This window comes from Dendropsophus ebraccatus, chromosome 15 (genome assembly GCF_027789765.1).
Source record: "Dendropsophus ebraccatus isolate aDenEbr1 chromosome 15, aDenEbr1.pat, whole genome shotgun sequence".
Taxonomy (NCBI): domain Eukaryota; kingdom Metazoa; phylum Chordata; class Amphibia; order Anura; family Hylidae; genus Dendropsophus; species Dendropsophus ebraccatus.
The window spans coordinates 51070490-51088862 of NC_091468.1; the positions used below are offsets into that span (position 1 = coordinate 51070490).

At 42.1% G+C, this 18373-nt stretch overlaps 1 protein-coding gene across 3 annotated transcripts in view; it reads left to right on the forward strand.

The window, feature by feature from the left end:
* LOC138774569 (serine palmitoyltransferase 3-like) overlaps positions 1 to 18373 on the forward strand; it is a 54229-nt gene that overhangs the window by 13934 nt on the left and 21922 nt on the right. For 2 of the 3 annotated variants that reach the window (XM_069955573.1, XM_069955574.1), the window contains exons 3-5: positions 1407 to 1561; positions 3503 to 3651; positions 10141 to 10265. In XM_069955573.1, coding sequence (XP_069811674.1) covers positions 1407 to 1561; positions 3503 to 3651; positions 10141 to 10265 — 429 coding nt within the window. Of the gene's footprint in view, positions 1 to 857; positions 1144 to 1406; positions 1562 to 3502; positions 3652 to 10140; positions 10266 to 18373 lie in introns of those variants that run through there. The other variant, XM_069955575.1, reaches the window with a different exon arrangement.

Here is an 18373-nt window from a genome sequence, read left to right on the forward strand (position 1 = left end):
GACAGTTGACTGCCTGTACACAATATGGATACATAACTGTCAGGGGCGTAGCTAGGATTCATGGGGCCCCATAGCAAAAAACTGTACGGGGCCTCATGAATCCTGTACGCTCCCCCCCCCCCCCCCCCTGCGCGCCAAACACAGACAATGACGCACATATACACACACAGAGGCACCATTAACATATATACAGATACTCCACTGACGTACACACATATATACGCTGTAATGTGATTACACTAGTGCTGATGTATACACCATGAATAGACTGTACACAGGGAAATCATCTCAGTGTAATAAGAAATACTCAACCAGAAATAAAAGAAAATGAAGCAGATATTAGTGGTGGGTTCTTTTATTAGAGCCCAGCATTAATAGAAGCTGCTGCAGAACATCTTTGGGAGCAAACCTGTCAATCACTTGAGACACTACTGACATACACAAACACACACACATATACACCAGTGTTACAGACTATATATATATATAGCCACAGATACATACACACACACATATACACCAGTGTTACAGACATTGCTGACATACACACACATATAGCCACAGATACATACACATACTGACATATAAATATATACACACACACTGACATATACATATACCCACAGATACATATATACACTCACTGACACACATACACAGCACTTACAGCTCCCAGGCTTCCCCCCCCCCCCCCCCCCCTCCTACTCCTGTAGTACGGGCTAATCTTCACATAGGTATTGAGGACCTTTGGGTCATGTGACCCAAAGGTCCTTCATCCCTCTCCTGTGCCGTCTGGCAGGTCCTGCTCCTCTGTTCAGCCCGCTCACCCGGCACTACAGTGAGGGGGCTGAACAGTGCAGTGGGGGTTCCTCTTCCTCTCTGGACCCCTGGGGGAGCGGGGTACCTACCATGAAGGCAGGGCAGGCTTCCTCGGGCCCCCTTCATGCAGGGGCCCCATAGCAGTCGCCTTCCCTGCCTTCATAGTAGCTACGCCACTGATAACTGCCAATCAGCAGCTGGTGGGCGGAATTTTCTGCTTCTCATGAATATCCAGGACTACTGGGCTCATGCATATAATGTAGAGGACTACTTATTGTCCATGTTATTCAGGAGGATATGTCTGGATCAGCTGCACAGAACAATGTAAGTGATACATCATTTTGTTCAGCTTCTCTGTTACTAGTTTATGTTATCCTAAGATAGGACAGCATAAACCTGCTGACAGAGTCTCTGTAATGTCTTGTGTTATCACTATCCTCGATTACTATATACTGTTATCAGGGCTGCCCTGAGTTAGGTATTGGCTCATTCACTTTATTGCCACCCAGGGGACATGTTACCCATCTAGCAATGAATCCAATCTATGTAAGGATAGATATGATCCTGTATTTTTCTTGCAATTGTAGGACTTTGTGCCGCTTTATCAAGACTTTGAAAACTTCTACACGAGAAATCTTTACATGAGGGTCCGAGACAATTGGAACCGCCCCATCTGCAGCGTCCCTGGACCTCAGTTTGATCTTATGGAGAGATTGACTGATGACTACAACTGGACCTACAGGTGAGCCTGACATGATAAAGGCCTGTGGCTGAAGAGGTTAAAGGTGGCCATATACCTTCAGTCATTCCCCCCATTCTGAGACAGGACAGCACCGCAGCCAGTGATTGCCTGAGCGGGTTGTCACTGCCAGACGAGTATATCCCAGAATTGGCACAGAAGTGCCTGTTATAAATAATACATTTTTACATTTGTCTGTGACATGTGAAAAGTTTTTGCTGAAGATAAGTACACTTTAAGGTAGGGCTGGGCGATATGGCCAAAAAATAAAATCTCGATTTTTAAAAAATTTTGGACGATTCTCGATTTAAATCTCGATTTTTTTGTTTTTGCTAAATAAATAGGACATTTTTCTCCCTGCAGCATCAGATACGATTTTATTGACGTTTGAGACAACTATATTGCTTCCCAGTGTAACAGTGCTCCTCCTGTGCCCCCATGTAGTAGACAAACACATTGTGTGCCCCATATAAGTAGTTTTCCCAAATATGTGCCCTATGTACTCTGTGCCCCCATATAGTATAGGCGATCTTCTTTGTGCCTTCATCTAGGTAGGGAGTAGTAGTGAAGGTATAGTGGATAAGGGGTGTAATAGTACAGGTAAAGATGAGGAGTGTGGTAGTAGTACAGGTATAGATGATGGGTGTAGTAGTACTACTGAGGGGGTATGGGGTGGACTGGGGGTCACTGAGGGGTATGGGGCAGGCTAAGGGTCACTGAGGGGGTATGGGGCAGCTGAGGGGACACTGAGGGGGTATGGGGCAGCTGAGGGGACACTGAGGGGGTATGGGGCAGCTGAGGGGACACTGAGGGGGTATGGGGCAGCTGAGGGGACACTGAGGGGGTATGAGGCAGGCTGGGGGTCACTGAGGGGTATGGGGCAGCTGAGGGGGACTAGGCAGGCGTGGTAAAGTGTCAGGACGGCGCGGTGAGGTGCAGGGCCGGCGGTCAGGAGAGATGTGGTAACGGCGGCTCCAGCCTCTTCACAGAGCCGCGGCTGACCTCTCCCGCCCCTTACACGTTAGTGCCGCGCTGAGCTGCGTCCCGCTCTCTTACTGTCACACGTGCAGGTCCCGTTCTGTGGAGGAGGCAGCAGGGATCGCAGCAGAAGGAGAGAACGTCGCTGCGGGTCCTGGAGCTGTACAGCGGGCAGCGACGTTCTCTCCTTCTGCTGCGATCCCTGCCGCCTCCTCCACAGAACAGGACCTGCACGTGTGACAGGAAGAGAGCGGGACGCAGCTCAGCGCGGCACTAACGTGTAAGGGGCGGGAGAGGTCAGCCGCGGCTCTGTGAAGAGGCTGGAGCCGCCGATACCACATCTCTCCTGACTGCCGGCCCTGCACCTCACCGCGCCGTCCTGCAACTCTCTCCGGACCCGACACTTTACCGCGCCGCCCGCAATGATTTTTTGTGAAAATCGAATTTACGATTTTCACAAAAAATCAAATCGATTCTAACTGTCTGGGCGATTAATCGAATTAATTCGATTAATCGCCCAGCCCTACTTTAAGGCCATGTTTAATGTATTTTTTTTTTTTTACAAGAACGGCCGTTGTTGGCGGTTTAAACAAAGGCCATTCTTGTAAGAAAAGAATGCAACATGTGGAAACCTATGGGGGACAGCGCCCGCTATGCACACAATGTATTGCACAATGGCCGCTGTTCCTCCTACCGCCGTGGAATTAATTGACTTGTCAATTATTTCTGACCAATAGACTGTGAGCAACAGCCGTTCAGTCTGTTCGCACAATGTATGGCCGTTCTCACAGCTGTACATTGCACTGATGAACGATGATTGTTTTTACATAGTGTGAATATAGCCTAACAGTCCAATCTTCTAATCCAGATTTAATATTTAGGATTGAGCTGATTTATAAGGCGCTTGATCTATTGTATAAGGAATAGATTACATGATAATAAAGCAATAATCTGTATTTATTACAGGTACACTGGAAGAGTCATTAAGGACGTCATTAACATGGGATCATATAATTATCTGGGGTTTGCAGAGAATAATGAAGAGTCACTGGAAAGTGTAAAAAATGCGCTGCAGCAATATGGTGGTGGTATCGGTAGTACAAGGCAGGAAATGGGTAAGTCCTGTGGCCCTAGCATGTTATTGTTGTCAGTGATCTGTAGAAAATCAGATTATTGTTGTAGTCTAGGTTCTAGATTCCTGCTGTACCCTGTTTTCTGGCAATCCCTCCTCACTTTATTACACCCCTACTCATTCCACTGCACAGTAAGGGCCCCATTACACGGAGTGATAATTGGCCCGAATCGGGCTAATTCAGTCGATGATCGCTCTGTGTAAGAAAGACAACGATCAGCCGATGACAATGATCATCAGCTGATCGTTGGTTTAGGTTTGGACCTAAAATCGTTGGCCGCCGACCGCGCATTGCTACGTGTAATAGTGATGCACGGCCGACAGCTAAGGATTGCCCAAACACCCGACACCTTACCTCTCCTTGGGTAAGGCGCGGAGCACAGGATAAAAGACCGGGAGTGGGGAGAGGTAAGGTGTTTGGGGAAGGGCTGCATGCACATAGCTAACAATGTTCATGAAGCCCTTACTGCCCGATTATAATATGTCTGTATAATATGACCGTGTAATATGTCCAGTAAACGAGCGCTCCTTTAGCAGATCGGCACCCGTTAACTAAAATGATTGGCCGTCGTTGGCCTGTATAATAGGACCCTAAGTCCATCGCTACCTGCTCTATCAGCTGCTTTACCATTTCTGCTTGCTGCTTCACCATCTCCACTTACCTGCTCTATCAGCTGCTTCACCATCTCCACTTATTCACTTGGGAACAGACCAAATATAGTTATTAGAGAACAATCTGCTTCATTCATCTCTACTAGTCACCACTAAACTATGTTTGGTCTATTGACATCAATAGATTTGGCACATATATGTATGATATACGTCAGCATATTGTTCTGACAGTGTGCTGATGTATTCTTGGAACACGCTTTTTCTTGATTCGAATGTAGCCTCATCTGTTCCTCCCATGGTCATTCTCTAGTCTTCCCTCCAGCACCCCCAATCCTCCACAACAAAGCAGATTCTCCAACCATTAAACCTTTAAAAGCAACCTGAAAACTCAATTCTTCAGAAAGGTCTTTCAGGGCTTTAGCGACTGAAACGTTAATGCATCCTTTCCAATAGGACATCAACCTCTTAAGGACGGAGCCAATTTTCGTTTTTGCGTTTTCGTTTTTCCTCCTTGTGTTTAAAAGGCCATAGCACTTGCATTTTTCAACCTAGAAACCCACATGAGCCCTTATTTTTTGCGTCACTAATTGTACTTTGCAATGAAAGGCTGAATTTTTTCATAAAGTACACTGCGAAACCAGAAAAAAATTCAATGTGTGGTGAAATTAAACAAAAAAACGCATTTCTTTTATTTGGGGGAAATGTGTTTTTACGCCATTCGCCCTGGGGTAAAACTGACTTGTTATGCATGTTCTTCACGTTGTTACGATTACAACGATATATAACATGTATAACTTATATTGTATCTGATGGCCTGTAAAAAATTCAAACCATTGTTAATAAATATATGTTCCTTAAAATTGCTCCATTCTCAGGCTTATAGCGCTTTTATTCTTTGGTCTATGGGGCTGTATGAGGTGTCATTTTTTGCGCCATGATGTTTACTTTCTATCGGTACCTTGATTGCGCATATACGACTTTTTGATCACTTTTTATTACATTTTTTCTGAATTTGATGCGACCAAAAATGCGCAATTTTGCACTTTGGGATTTTTTGGCGCTTACACCGTTTACCATGCGAGATCAAGAATGTAGTTAATAGTTCGGGCGATTACGCACGCGGCGATACCAAACTTGTTTGTTTATTTATTTACTTTTATTTAAAACATGGGAAAAGGGGATTCAAACTTTTATTAGGGGAGGGGGCTTTTTACTAAAAACAACACTTTTTTTTTTTTTTTTTTTTTTTTTTTTTTTTTACACTTCTACTAGAAGCCCCCCTGGGGGACTTCTAGTATATACACTTTGATCTCTCATTGAGGTATTTGCTGTATCCTTATACAGCAAAGATCAATGAGATCGGCACTCGTTTGCTTTCGGCTGCTGCAGTTGAAAGCATCCGAGTGCCGATCCGGGATCAGCACCATTTTGGCGAAGACCCCGGCAGGAGTAGGATGTGTGGATCGCTCCTCCGGGAAACCGTCCCGGAGGAGCGATCCACCCCGCTAGACACCAGGGAAGGGCTGCATACAGTATTCGGATGCAGCTGTCAACTTTGACAGCCGCATCTGATTACTGAATTCGCCGGCACGGCGATCAGACCGTGCCCGCTAATAGCCGCGGTCCCGGGCTCCACGCAGCACCCGGGATTGCGGCGGTTCAGAGGTTAAAGGGGTTGTACAGCAAAATTGTTTTCTTCAAATCAACTGGTTTCACAAAGTTATATAGATTAGTAATTTACTTCTATTTAAAAATCTCAAAATATTCCCATACTAATGAGCTGCTGTATGTCCTGCAGGAAATGTCCGACACAGTGCTCTCTGCTGACATCTCTGTCCAAGACGGGAACTGTCCAGAGCAGTAACAAATTCCCATAGAAAACCTTTCCTGCTCTGGACAGTTCCTGTCTCAGACAGCAGTGGCAGCAGAGAGCACTGTGTTAGACTGAACAGAAAGCAACATTTCCTGCAGGACATACAGCAGCTGATAAATATGGGAAGACTTGAAATTTTTAAATAGAAGTAAATTACAAATTTATATATCTTTCTGAAACCAGTTGATTTGAAGGAAAAATATTTTCACTGGATAACCTCTTTAATATTAGCTTAGACACCTAACACCCCTACAAATCAGTTGGTTACAAGAACTGGAAAACAATAAAGAAGCTGAGGAACAAGCTCCACTACCCCTTCATTGATTGTAGGAGTGCAGGCAGTCGGACCCCGGTTGATCAAATTTGCTATCCTGTGCATAGGCCATTAATTTTATAAGGCTATTAAACCCCTTTAACCTCTTGGATTGTAAGTTCTCACAAATAGGACCCACTCTCTTTCTACACCACTTTGGTAAGGTGCCCACACACCTTATACTGAAGTCAGCTGAACTCAGCCAACTGTCTAAAGAGTATGGCGGTCTCCCAACTCTTTACCGACCTCATCTGTTTTGGATTTTCAACATCCAACTCTATTGTTCTGTGAGGTATAAGCTGGTGCCAGTTCTGCCTGGCTGCGGCTCACCCTTCCGTTTCCCAAGACATAACTGTTAACAATTTTGGCCAACAGTTATGCCACATTTGTCAACTGTTCCTACCTTTTGTAGCCCCAAAGACAGCACTAACCAAGGGTATTATGACACCACTTAACTATATTTTATTCTTATGTGTATTTTTTTCCATCTCTGAGACTGCGTATCGCCAATATTCTGAGAAAGATAACATGAAGTTTCCTTTAAAGTATATAAAATGACCTTTCACCCATTTTAAGTCTTGGTCTACGTCACCAAGTATTTTCCGCAAGACTAACGCAGACTATTTACATCACATTATGTCTTCTACATTTACTTTTTCAGAACGTTCCCTTAAACCCTGGAAAAACCTGTTTGTTGTGTGGAATGTATAATACTTACAGCACAACCTCGATGACCCGGAAACGCTCTTTACATGTGAATGAAAATTTTTTTCTCTAGGGTGATTGAAGTAATCTACAAAAAGTATTGCCACATAGTTCTAATCCTCAAAAGTCACACTTGCTTCACACTACATATACCACCTATGCATTCTAAAGACACAATGTAGGTTCTAAGACTTTGTCGAGACATTTTTTGTCCCTACCCCAATTTCCAGTCCATAGACAAGGACGTTCTTTAATCCGATGTTTATCTATGGAATGTAGACAAGTCGTTATCTTGCCGACCTCCTCCTAATTTCTCCGATGCTGTAGGGTCCGTTTGTTTCTGTATAATATCCGAGCACCTTCAGTTTCCTTGATTTTGACTATATAATAATTTAGTATAACCATAATTTGGGTAATGACCTTCTGTAATATATTGTGAATTTGCTAGAAACTGTGTTGAATGGGTTAATCCAGATCTATGATCATTTAAGTGTCGGTTTCTTACAGTTTTTACAACTTCTGCTGACAGTCATTGTATAGTAACCGTCATTGTTTAATTACAAAGGGTAATAATCACCTGCTAGTCATGTGATATACACCAAGAGAAAAGGTCATATAACTACCAACAGTACAACAGCCAGTGTAATATAGTGGAACCTCTTTGAGATACAATCACCAAAAATTACATTGGTAAGTTGTCTCCGAACGGAAGATGAGCATTAGGCATAATGTATGGGGGATCATGGGACATCTGGTCTGGATATGGGGGTGGTCTTCTGGTTGGAGAAGATTTTGTATGCTATACTACACACCAGACTCTTAGGTCCTACAGAAGAAAAAAACATAATACAGTGGTGCCTTGGATTACGAGCATAATTCGCTCCTGGGCTGTGCTTGTACTCCAAATCCACTCTTAAACCAAAGCAAATTTTCCCATAAGAAATTATAGAAATGGAGACAATTGGTTCCACACCCCAAAAATAATGATTTATTATTCTGAATAACATGTAAAACAGATGAAACAAACATTCAGAAACAGCAGAATATGTGATATTATAAATTACTGTACAGTAATGGAGGGGATGGGAAACACAAGGGCGGACAGAGACAACAGGGAGCCTGAAGGAATGAGCCGGGCACATACATTCAGCCCTCTCTTTCTGGGGAGAGAGGGGTTACAGATATGAAGAGATTACCCCCACAGTCCTGTCCCCTGATGTAAGCCCCAGCTGAAGTGGAGCTGCCATGATTTGGAAGGTGAGGGAGACTTCCTGGGTCACAGAACATTTCTGTAGACCCCGCTATGCAGGCCATGTCCCTCCTCCAGTCCCCCTCCCACCCAGTACAGGGAGCTCTTAAACCAAAGCAATGCTCTTAAACCAAGTCACAATTTTGAAAAACTGTGAGCTCTTAAACCAAAAAGCTCTTAAACCAAGTTACTCTTAAACCAAGGTACCACTGTATTAAAAATAATTTATATTGATGATTGTAGATTCCTAATCATCACCTGTGTGAACACTGCACATGAGCTAGATCATTAAGGCGCATGTGCAGTGTTCAGACAGGTGATGAATAGGAAAAAACCTGCCCAGGGGCATTGCTAATGGTGAAGAGGTGGGGGGGGAGGGACGGAGGGGCGTTGCAATCCTAGGGCATGGGTACTCTAGGCCACGAAACAAGCAAGAGATCGCTGGGGGAGCCCCCCAGTTATCTCTCTATCGGTGACCCGGTGGCTCCAGAGAATGAATGGAACAAGCGAGTCACACACCGATAGAGAGATCACTGGGGCCACACAGATCAGACCCTGCAATCTCATACTTGTCCCCTAGCCTGGAGATAAGGGACAAGTAATTTTGCATAAAAACGACCCTCCAAAAAATACCTTTTTTTTTTTCCTTAAAAATTGTGGGTGGTATTAAAAACCTAAAATTTGCTTGTTAAAAAAAAAAACTTAAAATGATTATTTCATAGATAACAACAGTCATCATTCAATAAGGTTATAATTAAAAAAAAAAAGCTATCATTGTCTCTAAGGGGTTAATATCTCCTACTAGGATGAAGTAACCACACAACTATTGCAAAATCCCCAAACAAGTTGTAATTTTTCAGGCGTTGCTAATGAGCCTTATCCTAATTATACGGAAAGGTTTCCCCTCCCAGCATGCTTTACTCAGCAATTCTACTGCGCAGCTAATACTAGTTATTAAGGATCACGTTACAATAGTAAGATGGACTATAGGTAGTGACTTTCTTTACGGTGGTCCCAGCAGGAATCAATATGGGGCAGTGGAGCTTATGTGTATTGAAATGTCAGTCGTTTAATTTTTTAGTAAAAAATAGTAAAGGCGATTTTACAAAACTTTGTAATTGGGTTTATTAGCCGAAAAATACATTTTTATCATGAGAAAGAAGTTTGAAGCCTTTCACCCCCCCCCCCCCCACCGCCTTATTGTTCTCTATGAAGAGGAGAGGGGTGGAGGGAGATAAGGCACCAATACAGGACCACAAAGAGTTAATTTACAGCTACATCACCGGCTATCTCCTCTGAAGTCAGCACTGACCTCTCTGACCTTTGAATAGAGGCTTTAACACAGGTCCCGCTGTGTAATCCTTTGTTCTCTGCTCTCTGATAGCGACTAATCTCCCTCCTCCCCCTCCCCTCTCCATAGAACAGACAGGGCCCGACTGATGTAAAAAAGTCGTGATTTCCTGATAATGAGCAGCGAATAAGAGAGAGGAGGGGGGGGGGGACCTGGGGAAAGTCTTTTTGAATGCAGATAATGGCATATTTGCCTAACAAACATAATTACAAAGTTTCTTAAAATCGCCTGGACTATTGATTTCTGCAAAAAATAAAAATACATCAGTGACACTGTACAATCAAAGGGAACGCTCTCTAATTCTATCCAAGGCGCATAATGATATGACTGCTCAGGGCTAATTCCTTAAATGAGTATTTTTAATTGCAGGAAATTTGGCTATCCATGAAGAACTGGAGGAATTGGTTGCACGGTTTGTCAATACAGAAGCAGCTATGGTATTTAGTATGGGATTTGCCACTAACTCCACAAACATTCCGGCACTGGTTGGCAAGGTACGTCATCATAGAAATATGTAGAAATTGGCATTATTTCTAAGGGGCAAGCAGCTGATTGTAAGGGGTCTGACTGCTGGGGCCCCCACCAACTCCAACGGGAAAATTATCTTCTGAATGAATGGAGCAGGGCAGAGCACATGTGGGCAGCCAGTTCTCTTTACATTCTATATTGTCTTCAATGGGAGGGTTTTCTATACATCCTCTATAACCTGTGCAGAGGTCAAAGTGTAAGAAGGGGGAGGTCAGTATAACTTTTAAAGGGCCTGATCTTGTCTTATCTATCTCCTGGTGTCACCTTTCAATGTAATCGTGTCTGTGATGATAGTGAGGACACTGCTAGATCTTCACAGAACAGGCAGTATAGGCTTGTTATTAGGGTAAGTGGCCAGACTCTAAACAGTAACATTTCAGTATTCTTTCATTATATAGATGGTAAAATGACACGACCAAAAAAATCTTTTAAAATATGTTTAGCATTAAACAATTTCTTTTCAGATAAGGCTGATGTCTTACAGTCCTTATAACATATCCATTTTGAAGTGGTTATTTTTAACTTACACAAAAATGTGGTCAACCACGTTTTTGTGTACGCTAAAAAAAAAGGAAAAATGCTGCATCCTTTTTGATCCATTTGATTGTACGCAATTGCATTTTTTTGTGTGTGAAAGGTATATGTTAAAAGGACTGCAAAAACACAGTGTGAACCCAGCCTAACACAATAGAGAAGGTTAAAATATACTAACATCTGGCTTCAGTGTCGGACTGGGGTGCCTGATTCTCCAGTGCACTGGTAGGCCGGTCCCAGTCTGGCTTGCTCCTTTTTGTCCAAAACATACAAAGAAATTCCAGTAAAATGTGTCAAAATGTTGTTCGTAAAACCTTTCAGTTTAATATTAGAGAACTGAGGTTTTCCTGTTACTAACAAGACTACTGTAACATGGGAGGGGCTGGGTGCAAGTGTAAGAAGTAGGTTTAGCACTGGTGGCTCTATGACAGAATGACAAGCCTATGTCAGGAATCTGTATAGCACACCGCTGCCAGGAAAATCTGTATGTTATTTTTAGAACGCTTTCCCCAGGTGACATAGGCCTGATACTGCCGAGTGAGCCCTTTCTACATCATCTCTCTAGCAGATGGTTGGTTATGAAAGGTTGCATCACATACTTTGTGTCACCTTGTGGCTAAGTAATTTTTGTTTTCTTTCTTTTTTTCAGAATAGATTATTTTACTTACATGAAATAAATTGTTTGGTTTAGTGGTCACATAGGTAGGTCCAGGGTAAAAAAAATAGGGGGAAATTTATCAAACATGGTGTAAAGTGAAACTGGCTCAGTTGCCCCTAGCAACCAATCAGATTCCAACTTTTATTTTTCAAAAAATCTGTGAGGAATGAAAAGTGGAATCTGATTGGTTGCCAGGGGCAACTGAGCCAGTTTCACTTTACACCATGTTTGATAAATCTCCCCCATAGTGTAAAGTGAAGCTGTCTCAGTTGCCCCTAGCAACCAGATTTCACCTTTCATTTTCCAAAGAGTCTGTGATAAATGAAAGGTGGAATTTGATTGGTTGCTAGGGGCAACTGAGCCAGTTTCACTTTACACCATGTTTGATAAATCTCCCCCATAGTCTGTGAGTAATCTGGCAGTAAAGGTGCTCATACACCTACAGTAGCTGTCAGATGAATGTTTTTGGACCAACGGCTATATCTCCTGTTCATCCCATACACATGAATGTTCCGCTCAGCCGGACATTAAGGGTGCGTTCACACCTACAGGATCCGCAGATTTGATGGTGCAGATTTGATGCTGTGTTCAGTTACTTAAATTAAATCTGCTGCGGATCTGCAGCAGAAAATAAGCTGCAGATCCGGTAAGTATGAACGTACCCTTAAAGGGAAACTTTTTAAATGCATATAGGTGCACTCACTGATGCCCCACTGATTGTTTGACACCTTTCCCACTTGTCTATGACGCTCCTAGCAACCTATTTAAACTTATACAAATTATCCCAGTTTTACATCATGGCACCGGCCTGGGAAACTACATTTTCCGGCGTACATTGCAACTCAGAACCAACTGCCGGGTACCCCCCTGTCTTGTACTATCCGGCCACCACTGGTTTAATCTGCTTCTTCTTTTCACAGTAAACACACTATCTCTATCTATCTATCTATCTATCTATCTATCTATCTATCTATCTATCTATCTATCTATCGTATTTATCTTTATGTTTATCTAGATAGTTAGAACAGTGTCTCCTTTCCCCTATACTACTCAGGAGAGCCTGTTGTTTTCCCGCCTTCGTCCAGGTGATCACTGTGTGGTGTCGGTGATGGGCGGTGTTACAGGTTACCTGGCAACAGAAGAGACAGAAATCATGTGACCTCTGTCTGAGGGAGTTGGGGGGTGCAGAGAAATGGAGATGGAGTGGACCAGGCTGTGAGAATATTCAGCAGCAGTCAGGAGATGCTGCAGACAAAAGGACCAATTCATAATAGAAACCTTTTAGAAACAGACTTAGATTATAGGTGGGGATTGAACAGGGTTAAATCTTTCTCAACCAGAGTTCCCCTTTAGGGGTTTCTGAATAGGGAAAGGTGAGGTAGGATGCTGTAGATGGCCCTGGGGGGAAGCTTTTCTTTCCAAAACTAAAACAATTGGGCAAATTATTTCATAGAATTTACATCTTGGAAGTGCAGAATGAGGATCAACACTAGAGATGAGCGAACCAGGTTCGGGTTCGAGTCGATCCGAACCCGAACGTTCGGTATTTGATTAGCTGGGGCTGCTGAACTTGGATAAAGCTCTAAGGTTGTCTGGAAAAAAAGGATACAGCCAATGACTATATCCATGATTATCCAACTTCAGCAGCCACCGCTAATCAAATGCCGAAAGTTTGGGTTTGGATCGACTAGAGCATGCATGTTCGCTCATCTCTAATCAACACTCTGGGTGATAAAACCTGGTTGTATGTCCTATTGGGCTTGTGATCTGGGTGTTCAGAGGATAGACAGAATATGCCTTTTGCAGTCTTCTCTATCATTTAAAGATACACTCAATACAGTATATACATATAACAGAGTTTTATTTTATTACTAGAATAGTGAATCGGGTTCCATGATCTGGCCTGTAGGGCTAGCTGGCTCCATAGGGTATCCTAGTAGTAGTAGTATGTATGTATATTTTCTCTGCATCTGATTTTTTTTCCTGTAATAATGTAGTTTCCTCAGTAACCAGATTCCACTATTTCCCTGCGCTGTGATGGCACAGTTAGGTCAGGAGTTACTCGGTGATCTCTATAAATAAACCGCGTTTACGCTCAGACAATAAGAATATAAACAAGGACGCTAATTAGTGGAGACAACACTTGAAGATTTCTCACGGGGACCTTATTGTTGTTCTTTATGGAGGCTTAGAGATAATGAATCAAGGTGGCAATAGCCGGCTGTTTAGTGACATGATTGTTTTTGCATCTTTATTAGCGACCCAATGGGACCAACAAAAACCTCTATGAAAATTTATCAGCTGGACTAAAAACTTCTTATTAGTCTAATTACTGTGTCCTCTGGCCCCTACATGAGTCGTGTATTATTGTTATAGGTAGAAAAATAGTGTGGGATACCAGAATTAAACCAGTAGGTCCATTCTAGGCATTGCATTTGTTTTTATTGCACTTGAATGGGATGCTTTGAATTGTTTGTTTTTACCTGGCTTACAACTCTTTACAGTACCGAGAGACTGTGTTAATCATGCAGGGTCCCAACCCCTTACTAAAGCTGACTATAAACTTTAGATTCATGTTGGCTTGTTCACCTGGCAGCTATCTCTCTTGAGCACTCCTCCATCAACATGCACACTTTGCTAAGGGCCCTATTACACAGGCCGATTATCGTGTGAAAAATCGTTATATCTATTAAATTAAAATGATAATCGTTTCATGTTAATGAAGGCAACAATCGAAAAATTGTTTGTGTGTCGTTGGTTGCACATTTGTTCGCTAATTGTTCACTAATTCTTCAGTGTAATTCCACATCGTTCGTTGATTTGCTGGGATCAGATGGAGTAATGGTGCATTTACGCGGAACAATTATCGTTCGAATTTTAGTGATAACGATCGCATTTGAGTGATAATCGGCTCATGTAAACACAGCGAATAATCAAGCGATGAGCGAGAAATGGTTCATTTGGATCTTTCAACATGTTCTCAAATCGTCGTCCGCTAAAATTTCGCTGATCGCTTCTTGTGAGCAGTCTGTCACCGAATCACCGAATGTGTGAGATATGCTTAAGCGATCTTAAAACAATCCCAATTTTTTTAAACGATTTTTTACTTTGTCTAAACGCTGATCGTTATAAAAACCAAATTGTTGCTTTAAAATCGTTAAATGATCAATTGGGCGAATTGTCGCTCCGTGTCAACGTAGCACCAGTGATCATAGTAATGATTTTAGTAAAGATGGTAACTAACGACTATCGTTCTGTGTAATACGGTGAATGATTTCAGGTAGCTCTCGTTTGCGATCGTTTATTGTTAACCATTAAAAAAATTGCTTTGTCTAAAGGGACCCTACAGCCCCTATTACACGGGGTGACAGAGGAGCAAACGAGCGCTGTCAGCCCTCGTTTGCTCCTCATTCTCCGCTCGCTGCCGGCGCTATTACACACATTGGCAGTGGGTGAGTGCAGAAGGGGCCGCAGGGGGTCTGCTCAGGTGATCGCTAGATCAATCGGGCAGCCCATAACAGATAGTAGCGGTCTGCTGATGCTGCTCCTATTCCACGGAGGGACGGCAGCAGAAACATGTTGAAAGACAAACTACTGCAACGATCAGCCGACATCATTCATGTCATCTGACCGTTTTCTTCTACTACACAAGACTATTATCGGCCGTACCAGCCGATAATCGTTTTGTGTAAGAGGGCCTTAAGACGAGCATTAGGGATGAGCGAGCTTGCTGACATTTTGAGTTTGCATGAACCCAAACAATTAGCATCCTGCTGCCTGGAGAAGGTGAATGCAGCCCAAGGACTGCCTAGAAAATATGGACACAGCCATATGGACACTTCAGGCAGTGGCTTAGCTCAAAACAAAAGGATTGGGCAATTGGAAATCCAACTACTCAAGCCTTTTTTTTTTAACATGCTTTACTGGACCCACCAAAATCAGCAGGTTCAACTGAGAATATTATATATTGCCATTGAAAGATGCCTTGCAAGGCCTCCCTCTGCTTTGTAAGACCTCTCTCTTTAAGGCGTGCCTTATCCATATAATACATACCTGTATATAGCTATTTGTTTGAATGGCTGACATTTAATGCCGGAAGACTTGTTTTTCACTTATGTGAAGTCCATGTCTCTGGTTCTTCCCCTAGAAGCTGTGCGATAATGCCAATGAAGGGTGTATGGACACTTGATACTCAAGCCAGCGCCATACTCAGCAGCTACAAGCTGCTTTCGAATCACTCCATGCTCACTATATAAAGTGTATCTGTCATTTATAAAAAAAACTTTTGATATGTCACAGAGACATGTCAAAGGTTTTGATCGGTGTGCTCAGACCCCTACCGATTGGAAGATGGAGTGGGTAGAAGACATGCAACAGCACATCAACTTTCCGATCTGAATTAAAAGTCAGAGTTGGACTTATATTTGGCTCCTATGGAGAGTGAGGAGAGGAAGCACTGCAGCTGCTATCCTCTCCCTGTTCTATCTCCTGATCGGTACTTTTGATATGTCAAAAGTTTTTTATAACAACAGGTACACTTTAAGGCTGTGTTCACACTACGTATATTTCAGTCAGTATATTTCAGTCAGTATTGCAACCAAAACCAGGAGTGGATTAAAAACACAGACAGGCTCTGTTCACACAATGTTGAAATTGAGTGGATGGCCGCCATATAACGGTAAATAACGGCCATTATTTCAATATAACAGCCGTTGTTCTAAAATAACAGCAAATATTTGCCATTAAATGGCGGCCATCCACTCAATTTCAACATTGTGTGAACAGAGCCTTTCTGTGTTTTTAATCCACTCCTGGTTTTGGTTGCAATACTGACTGAAATATACTGACTGAAATATACATATACTGACTGAAATATACGTAGTGTGAACGCAGCCTAAATGCAGATGGCAAAGCTTACAGTCCCATATAAACAGAATTGCTTCACGTTACTGGTTATTCGGTTTGCTAGACTTCTGTGACTGTACCAATAGAGTGCTTATCTAATGGTTCAATACAGTACATAAGTACTGCACTGATTTGTATGAGCAATACAATGGGCCCCCATATAAGTCACAAAAATGTATAAAGTTATTTTTATTTGTTTTAAATATAAATACATCCATCACATAATAAAAATTTAAATGCCCCCCCCCCCCCCCTTCCAGGGGCGGATTAACTTTACCTTAGGTTCCGGGCTGGGCCCCCCCAACCCACTGTAACTATGGCAGCACTAGCGTAGTGTTCATAATACAGGACAGATAATGTCATGATGCCCATTACACCACTAAAAAGTATGTCTTTTTGGATGGCCATGGGCCCCCCAGGAGCTCAGGGCCCCGGGCTACCGCCCGAAATGGACCTGTTATAATCTGCTACTGCCCCCTTCTAAATTTTTTAAAGAAAAAATGGTCAAACGAAAACTATGTGGTATAGCTTAGGACAGAAAAGACCAAACAATTAAAACATAATGTTATTGATCCCACACAAGGGATGTCAGAAACAAAACAAAACAAAAAAAAAATAAAAAAAATAAAAAAAAAAAAATATATATATATATATATATATATATATATATATATATATATATATTATTTTTTTTTTTTTTTTTTTTTTTTTTATATATATATATATATATATATATATATATATATATATATATATATATATATATATATATATGGTGTTCAATGTAAGGTGTTAATACAAAGTATAATTGGTACTGCAAAAAAACCCTACTATGTCTCTGTATATAGAAAAATTAAAGCATTGTAGCTCTTGGAATGCGAGGAGAGAAAAATTAAAGTTCAAAAAATTTACAATAGCTCCAGTCCTGAAGGGGTTAATAATATAGGTATCAAATTTTTAGCTATATGTCCCTGGTGACGCTGCCAGGCTCCCTTGAAGGTCAGTCCTAAGAGCCTTTACTGAGATAACAGTCTCTAGAGGTCTCAATCTCATGTAAACAAATGATATACTATAGTGAGAAAGCATTTAAAAATTCTGTTTGAAAGGGGAAGCGGCTAAAATGGGGTTCCCCCTATGACATTGATGTGTTATCCTCAGAATAGCCCATCAGTAGTAGATTAGCAAGGGAACTCTGGCACCCCCGCTGATCAATTTAAAGAGACCGCTGAAGCCTTCTCATGGTTTAACAGGCATAGGTTTCTAATATATTCAATGCAATAAACAGGCAACAGGTTGGCACTGCACTCTTTAACTGTGTCCGAAACACACAAATGAGGGGGACTCAGTGGTGCTAGTTCAGACAAGGCGATTCTGCATCATATCAAACATTGGGAAGAAATAGACAACTGCACTCACCGCACCCCAATAGCCCGCTATTGTCCACACTGCGTCTATATCACATAATGTGAATAAATTAAGAAGTCCACGAAGACAAGGTGCAGTAAGTGCAGTTTCCATTTTCTTGTAATGTTTGACGTGGCTTTATATATTCCATATAGTTTTATTATATATTGGACTGACCTACTGTATACACAGTGCACCTTGGGCATTGGACTATCCTAAAGATTAGGGATTAGTGAAGCAGACAGAAATTAGTTTTGCGATCTTCACAAATTTTCGGTCAAACCCGTTAAGCTTCGTGAATCAAATCCTAATAAATTTGATTAAAACAGCAAAAACTATAGTAGCTACAGTATTTCGACGATTACAGAAGGGCGACTTTATTGTCGTGAAAGTGTCAAAAATCGGAAAATCACAATTTAAAAAAAATGTCAGCCAGTCACTCATCCAATTTCCGCCATTCCTTTTCTCTCTGTCCCTATATCACTATTAGTCTCTCCCTGCTCTGCTCTAACTGCCTGCTGCCATCCTGCTCTCTCCTCCACACACAGCCGACTTGCCACCTCCTTTACCGAA